Consider the following 13,348-nt stretch of genomic DNA (forward strand, 5'->3'; position numbering starts at 1 on the left):
CAACAGAGGGGGAAAGGGGGAAGGAGAGGAGAGAAAGAGGGAAAGCGGAGTCGCGCCCCCTCCCCTTCCTATTCGGACTCCCCTTGGGGGGGGCCTCCCCCTTGTGGCTATCCCCTCTTCTCTCCCATGGCCCATTAGGCCCATTAACTTTCCCGGGGGGTTCCGGTAACCTCCCGGTACTCCGAAAAAATCCCTGAACCTCTTCGGAACCATTCCGGTGTCCGTATATAACCTTCAAATATATCAATCTTTACCTCTCCACCATTTCGAGACTCCTCGTCATGTCCGTGATCTCATCCGGGACTCTGAACAAACTTCGGTCACCAAAACACACAACTCATAATACATATCGTCATCGAATGTTAAGCGTGCGGACCCTACGGGTTCGAGAACTATGTAGACATGACCGAGACACATCTCCAGTCAATTACCAATAGTGTAGTCTGGATGCTCATATTGGTTCCTACATATTCTATGAAGATCTTTATCGGTCAAACCGCATAACAACATACGTCATTCCCTTTGTCATCGGTATGTTACTTGCCTGAGATTCGATCATCGGTATCATCATACCTAGTTCAATCTCGTTACCAGCAAGTCTCTTTACTCGTTCTGTAATGCATCATCCCACAACTAACTCATTAGTCACATTGCTTGCAAGGCTTATAGTGATGTGCATTACCGAGAGGGCCCAGAGATACCTCTTCGATACACGGAGTGACAAATCCTAAGTTTGATCTATGCCAACACAACAAACACCTTAGGAGACACCTATAGAGCATCTTTATAATCACCCAGTTACGTTGTGACATTTGATAGCACACAAGGTGTTCCTTCGGTATTTGGGAGTTGCATAATCTCATAGTCAGAGGAATATGTATAAGTCATGAAGAAAGCAATAGCAATAAAACTAAATGATCATAATGCTAAGCTAACGGATGGGTCTTATCCATCACATCATTCTCTAATGATGTGATCCCGTTCATCAAATGACAACACATGTCTATGGTCAGGAAACTTAACCATCTTTGATTAATGAGCTAGTCAAGTAGAGGCATACTAGGGACACTCTGTTTTGTCTATGTATTCACACATGTACTAAGTTTCCGGTTAATACAATTCTAGCATGAATAATAAACATTTATCATGATATAAGGAAATATAAACAACTACTTTGTTATTGCCTCTAGGGCATATTTCCTTCAGCCACTGCCTCAAGTACCACACCGCAACCGCCTTTGGCGCCTTTGTACATCCCCTGCCAAGCAAATGGATAGTTTTTCCATTTCCAATGCATGCAGTCAATGCTTCCAAGCATCCCAGGAAATCCTCTTGCTGCATTCCGTGCTAGGATCCGAGCAGTGTCTTCAGCATTGGGTGATCACAAGTATTGCGGTCCAAACACTGCCACCACTGCCCTGTAGAACTTGTAGAAACAGTCAATGGTCGTGGACTCGGCCATGCGTCCATAGTCTTCCAGTGAATCACCGGGAGCTCCGTATGCAAGCATCCTCATAGCTGTCGTGCACTTGTGGAGTGAGGTGAATCCAAGTGTGCCCGTGCAATTCTTCTTGCACTTGAAGTGGTTGTCGAACTCACAGATGGAATTCACAATCCTGAGGAAGAGCTTTTGGCTCATCCGATAACAGCGTTGTAATACTTTATTGCCGTGCAGTGGAGCCTCGGCGAAGTAGTCGGAGTAGAGCAGGCAATAGCCTTCCAGCCGATGCCTCTGCTTTGCCTTCAGCCAGCCCGGCGCCGAGCCACCTCGCTGCGGCTTTGCATTGCTCACAAGCAGGCTGGCCAGGGCAGCGAGGACCATGAGATGCTCTTCGTTCTGGGTGTTGGCATCAGCTTCCTCCTCCAGCAGCGCCACGAGCGCCTCCTCGTCGTCCGAGTCCATCGCCGAGCAGATAAATTGCCGAACACCTAGCGGGCGTGGTAGGTGCGCAGTCGCCAGTGTTCCAGCCCCACGTGGCCGGGGCGCCAGAAAGCTCGCCCGAGAACGGGGTGGAGGCTGCCGCGGCGGAACCCTCTCTTTCTCCGGCGGGGGAATGGCCTATCTAGCGGCGGTGGGTGGGTGGGTGGGCGGCGCCGGGATCGGCAAGGCGGGAGGGCGTGCGCGCGGGGGGGGGGGGCGAATCTGGAGATGCAAGATGCATTTTCGTCTGACAGTGGTGGCCCAGGCGCAGTTTTCCCTTCCGCCGGAGCCCCTAAGCGCCCCCCAGTGCGCTGGCTTCGGCCTGGGATTCCCGGGCCAAAAAATGGGTTGAGCCAACGGGTTTTTCCGGCGCCAGCGCAAAAAAACTCGCCCTGGGGGCCTGTTGGGGGCGTGAGTGGAGATGCTCTTAGTGCATGGCCAATGCATAGCCCTAGGGTGATGCCTCACATGCCATGTAGGAGCGGATGTCAAGAAAAGTAGATTCGGATGTGGAAGCGAGATCCTTTACAGGAGGCGGGTGCTTGAGAAGAAAAAGTGTGGTCCGGTGCATAAATTTGAAAGTTGATGTGTAGTGAGAGTCTACTTTCTATTCTTTGATAAGGCTCACTAGTAGCAGTTTGCATTGTGAAGGAAAATCAATATAGATGTCTCAACCTACTTTTTGTCATGAGCATCTGCATCCATATGCCACCATTGTACATGCCCTTACCTCTCTTCAGCATAGTAGCATGACCCATGATGCCACAGGTATGGCAGAACTCAGGTAAAAAATCATACGGAAACAGACACCAATTCCGTCCCATCTTCCTTCTCTTTTTGTTGTTGGGCAGACCCAGTCCCTTTCCCTTCATTTCTGTCAAGACTCTCCTCTTCATGCACCATTATGCCCCTCCAGAGCGGCTCCTTAAGGGCATCTCCGTTTTTCCAGCGGTTGGTGCCCCCAGGACAATCGACGGGCAAAAAGTGATTGGATGGGCCAAGAAAAAGGACGCATGGGGGAGTAGGATTGGCTGTTGCTTCCATCGCCACCCCAACAGCCCCCCAGCATGCTGGTTTTGGCTTGGGTTCGCCGGCGCCATTTTAAGGTCTTGGGAGGGCTTGGGGGCACGACTGTGCCGTTTTTTGCCCTTTTTACATCGCTGGCGAAATAAAAGACTCCTGGGGGGCACTCAGGGGGGCGGCTGAAGATGCTCTATAATATTCAAACGTATTTTCACCCTCAAAATCCTATGTCCTGTAGCTATATCCACCACCATCTGCGCTTTCATAATCATCTTTTTTTGCGGGAAAGTAACTTTTCATAAATCAACCTACATTCATCGGCAACTATGCTAGCTAACTTCATAGGAGAGTTCCGAAGCAAACTAGCAGTTCGCTGTTGCAAACGACCCATGCATGCAAGGATATGACTAGCTGCATTCACATGCCTACTAATTTTAGCTAAGTTAATGTTCCTTCCTTGGGACAACACACTTCTGATTTCGTTCACCCGGTTCGAGTGTCGCGATATATCCTGTTTGGCCTGGGTTGTACTACGAGGTCAATCACCTGTTTCCCTGTTGCAACATAAACTACCCCATCTGATCACCCATTATTTTTCATCCATTTTTCATTCAGCATTCCCAGCGGCACGTTAGATAACCCGACGGCAGCGAACTAATCCTAGTTCAGATGGTTTGATTCTTTATGGTGGAACCGGCCCATCAAGATTAAAATCCTATATTCTTTATGATTCAGGCTTTCTAGCGATGTTGATGTGTCGACTCAGTCTCTCGAAGATACTTATATGGGTAGCATGTGCATACATGTGTTCATAGGAATGAGTATATGTGCATATGTATGAGCGTCTACATTTGTACTGTGTTAAGAAAAAGATACCCAGCGCCCCAATTGGTAGGAAGGAAATTCATATTCATCAACAATCTTCCTTGGGTCATAATCCTCCGGCACGAGTGCATCACCCCTAACATCCAAGGGGCCTCCTCCATGGCGTTTCTTTTCCTTTTTAGGGGTCCATGGCCTTTCTCTTCCCCGACTGCTACATGAAAGTATTTTTTTTAAAGACTACAACGTGAAAGTTACAAGGAAGATATCCGTCCCCATGGTTTTGCACTCCGTGCCCCGCAGCGGACACCAAAACCTACCTACCGAGTTCTCTAAGAACCGCAGCTTCTCCAGAAACCATGACACCTTTTCTGTAACACCCCTAAATAACTAAGCACTGCCTCGCGCTAGGGTGAAAGTGGTGTACGATCACATCCCCTAGAAACATGAAAGGTTTTTGGCTCGGAATAAGACTCCAATGAGGGCAACACAACCATAGGCATAGGGATCACTGCCAGCACAGAAGTGCAGGGTGAAGTAACATAGGTAGTAACATCACACATATCTAGATAAAATAGATGATGCGGCAAGCAATAAATAAAGAAAAAGAGACGCGTGGTAACATAGCTAGTTACTAGTAGTATGAGTAACATCACACATATCAAGGCAAGAGGAGTCTATAGCCTAATAAATGAAGTGTTGCATGTTACTACACATATGTTACTCCCCACTATAGAGGTAGTAACATAGAGTAGTAACATGGGCATGGGAAAATACACAGGAGCTCTCGGGTGCTCCGCACCTCTATACGAAAAATATTCGTAAAATATTCTCAAAAAATCCAAAATTTTGGGATGTCAAACCTGGTTTCCCAATCTACTTCCGTGTGAAATCTCATGAAAAAATACCAAAAAACGTATCCATGGCGAAGGAATTACTGCCCGGGAAAAAATGCACCCAAACAATGTTTTGCTATACATAGGAAATTTTTGTCTTTTTTGCCGCGAATACGTTTTCTGGTATTTTTCCACCAAATTTGAGATGGGAGTACATCGGAAACACATGTTTGATATCCCAAAATCCCAGTTATTTTTCAAATTTCTCAGCATTTTTTTTTTTTGGTATTGTACTTATAGGGGTGTGAAGCACCCGAGAGCTCTAAATCCTCGTCCAATACTACCCATTGTGGCTAGTCTGATGGGATGTGGATGAGAGAGGGCATGACTTCATGAAGGACTTGGCGAGCAGAGATCGAGGATGACAACCATCGCCGAGACCGCCCTGGAATCACCAAGGAACCCTAACCGTCACCAAGAGGGACGAACCAAAACTCAATTCATACTGTTTTAGAATGACTTCTGTTAATACACATCGTAACAGGGTGTAACTGCTAGCTCTCCCCTCCCCCTTGAATTTGCTCTGCAATCTCTCTATGGACTGGCTGAGTCATGTTCAAGTGGAATATACTACTAGTATGAAACGGTGGGGATCAGTACTCCTCAACTAAAATCACAACGACACTTATTTTAGGACGGAGGAAGTACTTATGACACTACATTTTACAGTGACACATCAACAACCAAAACAACAGGAGGCGCTGATGAATCATGGTCGTGCATGATATCTTTATGCGTTTCTGCTACAGAGATACAGACAACAGCGGGGCGGCATCTGGCAACTCCAACCTCAACAGCCGGCACCGCGAAAAACGTAGGGTTCTATACTTCTATACATGCTTAAAGCAGGGGAGAAATTTGTCTCTGACAACCGAGGGTGTACATCATCATCGCATCTCTAACGTAGGATGGATATTACACTGAAGAAAAGCAGAGGGAAAGCTACCTGACCACAATCCATTGCCTTCGACAACGGAAAGCTCTCGGCGCAGAAGTTCTGCTGCATCGCAAAAGACACCGCAAAGATGTATTGGAGGGATGGCAGAAAACTCTGCTTCCGAAGCTCTGATGCAATGGGCGTCGCTCAGGTGTCGTCATGGACCGGTGGCAGAGCAACAACACCCCTATCGAGGAAATCAAAGCTTCTGCCAGACGATTTGTATTGTGATGGCATCGCGGAGCAGCTTCGTGCCAACCTTATGTTGGCTAAATCCTCACACTATTGACAACGGTAGATCATCGTTATTATTTGGAATGCGTTTTTGTGCAGCCTTCACAGCAGCCACTCTAGCTGCATTGGCTGCTTTATTAGCTGCGGCAACCGCCCTGTTAACCTTATCATCTACTCTTGGAACATCGTAGGCCTTCTCTGTAGCTCTTCTTGCCTCCTGGGGATGTGACATAATCAGAAATCAGTGACCACAATTGTAGAGTATTAAACATCATGGGAGTAAAGACTCTTTCTGGTAACTACCGATGGTTTGCTGGCACATTACCTGCACTGCATTGAGGACCTTGGAATGGTTCACGGCAATTGCTGACCCTGGGACAATATTTTGGGTGCTTAAGGTGTCAAGAACTCCATTTTGCCAGTGGCCTGCTTGTGTCTCTCCATTCCTGAATGTATACATGCCTAAGCCCTGCCTTCTGCCCTCATGCCATGCACCCTCGTATCTATGCCCATTGGCAAAGCTGTAGACTCCGAAACCGTGCATTCTATCAGCGAAGTACTCCCCAGCATACGTGTCACCATTCCTAACAGCAGTAACAAAAGAGTTAGTTCAAAGCTCAATTAATACCAATTTTATACTGCATCATTTATTACTGCCAAACACGGCTATACTAGCACAAAGGAATCATGATACCATATTGCAATCTTAACAGGCTCAAGTTAAAAGTGAACTCAAAAGAACAAACATGGAAGAAAAAAGGAAAATGGAAGCTTAAGATCAATTGCGATTCAAGCAGAAGATGGTTGTACTGGAAATATGCAGCACGGTATAATTAGCAAACATCACATAAAACTTTACATGCTATCTCATGAAGTTTGAAGAAATTGGACATATTATCAAGCTAGTTATCTGGTAAACAGAACTGGAAAGAGAATAGTTATTGATATGGTCTTTTCAGATGTATCAAGTACAGATGACAACAAAATAGGACCACAAAATACATGGAGACCATGCGCAATCATTGATGACTCGTATAGCCCACTACCAATCCCTTCAGGGACAACCAATATAACCCATAACTGATGAGACAAATATATAATACTACAGTGAATTAATGTATTTACGAAATCTCCATGCATATAAGAAATGAACTACCAGTGTGAACAAAACTTGTAGCAAATTAACTTGGTGGTGTGGTCAAATCTGACTATGAAATCTTAAAACTAAGAAATTGGATTATAGTAACCATCCAATTGTGTACCATGAACTTTTAACTAACTGCAGCCACATAAATAAGTTGATATAAACGATAACAGCTTAAGTAGCAAGAATTTACACAAAGAAAAGTTTCAAACAAGATTTAAAGAATTCAGATAAATAGATTTCGCGCTGCACACAACTGAACGGCAGGTCATTGCTAGAACGAGGTTCAAAACCTTGGGATATTACTAAACTAGTTGTCTACCCAAACTCATTCCTCATAAAGACCACAACCATAACCAGTAATATTACCCATATAGAAGAAACTATACACATGATATATGCATCTAATATACTCGTACAGGTCTGCCTCCAGATTTGGCAGATATTAGATTCATCCAAAAAACTACTCTGTCCCAATTACATTATGGGACGGTGGGAGTAGCTTATGAGGTGATAGCAGTGTCACTCTATTCTACCAAATAACTACATCTCAATTCTCATTATCTGCAGTTCTTTTAGAGCTCTCCGGTTGATTGTAAGCTATGTCTGACCAATAGCTCTCCTACCTAATGGCTAATGGTATGGGGCAAGGTAGCGTAAAGAGTAGCTTGTATTCTTGTTCGGCGAGACAGAGTAACAAGGGGAGTTGTTGGTTGGGGCACTACCCTGGTGATAATTACACTTTTTCCAGATTCCACTACAAACAGAAAAAGAGAATTCTACATCAGATCTATGGTGAAGGGAATCAGCCAAGCGAGCCATATCATCTCTCCCTAGAAAACAACAACCTGACGAAAGTCCTTTACTTTGATTGAAAGAAGCATCTTACTCAACAGAAAGCAACAAAAGAACAATGCTACTGGCAACTAATGTATCATCTACTTGGGTGAAAAGAACTTCTACAGTTTACTTGATATATAAAATACTTGTGCAGTTATCAACTTCACTACAATCCCTAGGTTATACCACGATATGGCCAATTACACATGAGTCTTGCTTAGGTCGGATACACAAACTCCACAGTAACTGTGAAAATGTTTAGCAATCAATGAGGCAAAACATGGAAGACGGGAAATATCCACGCAAGCTCTACAATTTCCTTATTCATCATATGTCATAGCTAACACAATCTCACGTTTGGCCAGATCTTCAACATTAACACACTATATTATGCATCGGCTATGTCAACATAAAAAAGGATCATGGCTAGCATGTAAGTAGCTGCACAGTTTAACTCGATTTCACAACTATGCACAAATACAAATGCAATTCAAACCTGAAATGGTAGTGGCCTAGCCCGTGTTTGACACCTCTCTTGAACTCCCCGATGTACCGGCTGCCATCCTCGCAGGTGTGCACACCGTATCCATGGCTCTGCCCGTTGGACCATTCCCCGGAGTAGACATCACCGGTGTAGAACCTGTACACGCCGTGGCCGTGCCTGAGCCCCTGCCGGTACTGGCCTCTGTAGCGGCTCCCCCTGGCCCAGGTCTCGACCCCGTAGCCGTCGTACTTGCCGTCGATCCAGTCCCCCTCGTACCTGCCGCTCATGTAGTAGTAGTAGACGCCACTGCCGGTGCAGCGCCCACGGTTGAACTGGCCCTCGTAGACATCGCCGTTGCTGTACACCTGGACGAAATGGCCGGTGGTGGGGGCGGACGCGGAGGCGGAGGGAGAGGAGCCGATGGACCAGAGGATCGGGGATCGGCGAGGCCGGCGGAGCGGGAGGTGGAAGGGGAGCGGGAACGGGAGGCGGGGAAGGGAGAGGCAGAGGAGCAGGAGCAGCGCGCAGGAGAAGGCCGCGGCGGAGAGGAAGTCGGCGAGGAGGGAGCGCGGGAGGATGGCGGGCGACGGGGAGAGGAAGTAGAGGGTCGGGAGGGAGAGGAGCAGCAGGATCCGGAGGCGGAGGTGGAGGCAGCGCAGCAGGTGCCTCGCGGCGGCCGCGGCCGCGGCAGCGGCCGCCGGGGCGAGCGGGGCGGAGGAGGCGGCGAGCTTGCGGCGGCGCGGCGGGGTGAAGGGCGAGGGCCTGGTGGGGGTGGCCGAGGAGGAGGAGTTCATGGAGACGGGGCGCTTGTGCGGGGTGGAGGGGAGCGCATGGTGCGGGCTGGCCGGGATGTGGATGCGGAGGGAGGAGGGGTGGGGGGGAGGCGGGTGGTTGGGATCGGATGGCGGCGGCTCCGGCCCCGCGGCCGCGTCCGGCGCGGCGGCGGCGGCGACGGGGAGGTGGTGGTGGTGCATCTAGTTGGGGCTGGGACTGGGATTGGGATCGGATTTGGGATTGGGATTGGAATTGGGGGAGGAGGGCGGGGAGGTGGTGGTGGCCGGAGGAGGAGGTGTCGACATGGGCGGGGCGGGGACGATGGGAGGGGAAGGGGGGCTGCCGCCTTCTCTACGCTTTTCTCCTCGCTTTTCAGCACCAGTTTTTTCGGGTCTTTTCCCTCTTGCTCCCTGTCTTCTCGCTGGTTTTCTCCTCCTCCTTCCTTCCTTCCTTCCTTCATTCTTCCCCGTGCAACGGGTGATTAGTGTAATTAATGCAAACAACTTCAGTGTGATAATTAAGGCATCTATGGTTCATGAATTTTTTAACCGTGAGGGTGTCTTTGATTCAAAGGAATCCTAAACGGACTTTGGACGATTTTAATACTTAGATTTTTTTTCCCCCGTCGTTTGTTCAATTCGTAGGATTACAAATTCGTATAAAATTTACCTTAGAATTCATTTGTACTACTTATTGTACAGAGATTTTCATCAGCTCTAACCTCATATGATTAATTATACGTTTTCTTGCGCACAATCAAGCACCCATATTAATCATGTACTGTCGAAGATGACATGCAACTCCATTCTCATGTTTCTTTTATTCCTGCGCTTTATAAATCATGCAAATCGAATAGGCCCTAACATCGAGTGAATTAAAACAGATTCTAACCCGAAATAAACAGTTTGGTCTCTTTGGATTTTTATTTTATTTTTTCGAGGAATGGTCCCCTTGATTCGGTTCAAAGGAATCTCTACTATTGTTTTCCTTATTTATCTTTCTATGTTTGTGTTCTTTTTTTTATAGGCTTTGCAGTTTGTGGTGATGTTCTCCGTACGGTATTTCAAAGAAAAAGTCTATCGAGAATAGCATCGTGGAAGATTGCTATATTTGTTCTTTGAGTAATTAAACATAATTTCAGTTATGTATTCCAACATGGGATGAAATTGCAATATTGTATTTGAAGTTTTGTTGTTCAAACGGGCCCTTAGACCACGTCTGCATGTGTGTGTGTGTTTCTCTTCCTTCTAAAATTCATGTGCTTTAAACAATTTGCCAAAGTGTTATTTTTTTTGGTGGAAAGGAAAAGATACTCTTGAAGTGCTTAAGTAAACAACATTCAATATGAATTATAATTTGTTCAAACGGAAACCGTCAATAGTAATGCTTGCTTGTTTAATAGCTTTTGCAAGGCAATTTTAAATTCTCTAAATCCAAATTTGGTTTCAGCTTTAGCTCTTTTGGTTATATTTCCTTGGTAGTCGCTAATCGGTTCGGGTTATTCGATGTTGCCCAATAAGATGAGTTGCGAAATGGCTCTCTTTTTTAATTTTGTTTAGTTTTGTCTTCGTGTTTCACTCTTCTACTTGAAAAGACATATGTTTCTTCGCTCATCCTTCGTCCAATCTGGCATATGCCCACCCTCTCTTTGTTTGTATCTTTTTTCAACTCAACTGCTCCACATCTTGTTTCACCAAATAAAATTTTGTTTTTCTTGAAAAGCCAATAAATGCTTATTAAACAATTGTTTACTAGTACTAAATAAAATTATATATTTTACCAATCAAATTAATATGGGCGGGTAATTCACGGGCTAACCTAACATGATGTTTATTTTTCCATTGCAATGCACGGGAAATTATCTAGTACTCCCTCCGTTTCATAATGTAAGACGCCTTTTGAAACTAGTATAGTGTCAAAAAAAAGGTCTTACATGGAGGGAGTATATTTTTTAGGACAGAACTGTCTTGTAATACTTGTTAGGCACTGATAGTCTTGTCAGGATTCCTTTTTGCTGATGCATGCAGCGTTTGTCCTTTGCTCAGAAACCCAATCGAATTGAAATGATTGAGAATACAAAATGAAGCCGAACAGTACTAGTACATTGAAAGTAACGTATTTAAAAAACATGAGGAGAATGCACACGTCGTAGGTGTGAAGTTTCTTATGCATGAATTGCATAGAAGACAAAGAAGCTAAATAATACTGGTCCACTTTTCTCACCAACGAAAAAAAACTAAGAAACACTTGCGACACACGGGCTACCAGCCTACCACATCACATCGACTTAGCATGGGATGGGATGCATGCATTTACTTCCTCCGTCTCATAATATAAAAGCGTTTTTAACACTACTAGTGTCAAAACGCTCTTATATTATGGGACGGGACGGAAGGAGTAGCTAGCAAACTCAACACTTTTACTCGTTGTGGCAACTCTCTCTCACTCTCTCGTATAGTAGTGCTTGTTAGGTTCGAAAATTGCAGGTTTGTCTGCCTGCACATGGAACCCAAGGATGTAAAGTGGCAGGCGCAAAGGGGCAGCACGTTGGAGGGCTCCCATTTCCGTGTGCCTTCGCCCTGCCTGGATCTGGCTTGTCATGTGTGTGTACAAGGAAAACAAGGGGAATGGATGGGGTTGCCTTCAGCAGGCCACAATTACAATTTTTCCCTGCAAAAGTGAGCCCTCGGCCATTTTGGTCGACCAGTTTATTACTCCCTCGGTCCTACGGTGTACTAGTAGTATGTATAGATTTTTTCTAAAAATCAGACTTAGCAAACTTTGACTAGGTTTATAGAGAAAATATCGATATCTACAATATAAAAAAGATACACGATATGAAAATATATCTCACGATACATCTAACCATATGCATCTGGTGTTCTATTTGTAGATTATTTTTTATCTCTTTATAAGCTCGATCAAAGTTTGCATAGTTTGATTTTTCGAAAAGACATGTAGGCTTTGTGGAAGTGCTTTGTACTTCCTTCATAAACTTAATGATCTAAACGTTCTTATATTAGTTTATAGAGGGAGTAGTATCTATCATCCTACCTCTGCGTCTGACCGTGGTCCTCGTGGTGTGCTCTAGTACATGGTTGAGCTGGCTGAAGTTAGGAGCTCACGACAAGATAGTTTCTAAGTTTAGCGACGCAGCACACGTGGCCACGGTGCTTCAAGTTACAAGTGAGCGGCATGCGACGAGTGAAGCTACGAGCACCACTTCTAAGTTTAGGGGCGGGGTACACATGGTTTTGGTGGCTGAAGTTACGAGCTTCCTAAGTTTAGCGGCGACAGTGCCACACACTCGCGGTGGCCCGGGCAAAGCTATTGAGTGTTGTTTCCAAGTTTAGCAGTGCGCAGTACCACGCGGCTGTGGTGGTCCAAGTGCTGCGACGAGCTCACAACGAGGTCGTCGTTCCTAAGTTTAGTGCCACAGTACATGGCTGCACCAGTGGTTGGAGCTGCAAGCTCAAGAGAAGATCGTTTCTAAGTTTAGTTGTGTGGTGTATGCACTGGCTGAGCTTAAGCTAAGTTGGGTGAATCGGTAAAGATTTTTCCAAATGATAAGTATCATACATGTCGCACGAAGCAATCCCGTCCTGGCGTTTTTTACAACAAAAGTTATCATCCGAAAAGAAAAAACAAACCCATAAAAAAACTGAAACTTGTCGTCTAAAAAGGAAGTTGCCGTGCTTGACAACTAAACTTGCCATCCTCTGCGTCACTAAATTTGCCAAAAAAACGTTCGAAGTTGACATGTTTCTGTGCCACGCATGTGGCACTTATTAGGGTCCAAGATTATTTTTTGTGCGTGTGTGTGTACGAGCTTATATTGACCCAGACAAACTTATTTTGCGAATCGGCACACTCGTGAGTTGAGTTGAGGACAGAGTCATCTCTTAGGAATATTCCATTCGATGATTCAGGATGAACATGTGAGTTGATAATAATATTATGAGAATGATAATTTGTTGAGAATTGAGGCGTCACCGGGTCAAAAAAGGACGTGTTCGTCGTGGTGCTGTGATGTTGATGAGCAGGCTACATCGCCATGCTTATCCACATCCATGGCATGATGGATAGCATCCTACGTGTGCCACAGGATTATTTAATGTAAGGCATCCAAGTATCATGAATCAGAATAGACAATTGGTCCTGGGTTTTAGTATGACAATGATACCGTGTGTTTGCTACTTTGCTTCAACTAATCATGGAGAAAATGGGCCAACATGTTGGCTCATCACCATCTTGATCCAACATCAGGCACGGC

General features: G+C 45.6%; 2 protein-coding genes across 2 annotated transcripts; both read right to left on the minus strand.

Annotated features, from left to right (window-relative positions):
• Positions 1-423: 423 nt before the first annotated feature.
• Positions 424-1,903, minus strand: LOC141030527 (uncharacterized). Its single transcript, XM_073506170.1, has 2 exons — positions 1,404-1,903; positions 424-463 (listed from the first exon to the last, which is right to left on the minus strand). The coding sequence occupies exons 1-2, from the start codon at positions 1,901-1,903 to the stop codon at positions 424-426; spliced, it is 540 nt and encodes a 179-aa protein (XP_073362271.1).
• Positions 1,904-5,270: 3,367 nt separating this feature from the next.
• Positions 5,271-9,495, minus strand: LOC109787365 (uncharacterized). The gene is made up of 3 exons (XM_020345927.4): positions 8,314-9,495; positions 6,159-6,417; positions 5,271-6,050 (listed from the first exon to the last, which is right to left on the minus strand). Exons 1-3 carry the CDS (start codon positions 9,273-9,275, stop codon positions 5,877-5,879), a joined length of 1,395 nt encoding a protein of 464 aa, XP_020201516.1. The 5' UTR covers positions 9,276-9,495; the 3' UTR covers positions 5,271-5,876.
• Positions 9,496-13,348: the final 3,853 nt, after the last annotated feature.

This window comes from Aegilops tauschii, chromosome 1 (genome assembly GCF_002575655.3).
Source record: "Aegilops tauschii subsp. strangulata cultivar AL8/78 chromosome 1, Aet v6.0, whole genome shotgun sequence".
NCBI lineage: Eukaryota > Viridiplantae > Streptophyta > Magnoliopsida > Poales > Poaceae > Aegilops > Aegilops tauschii.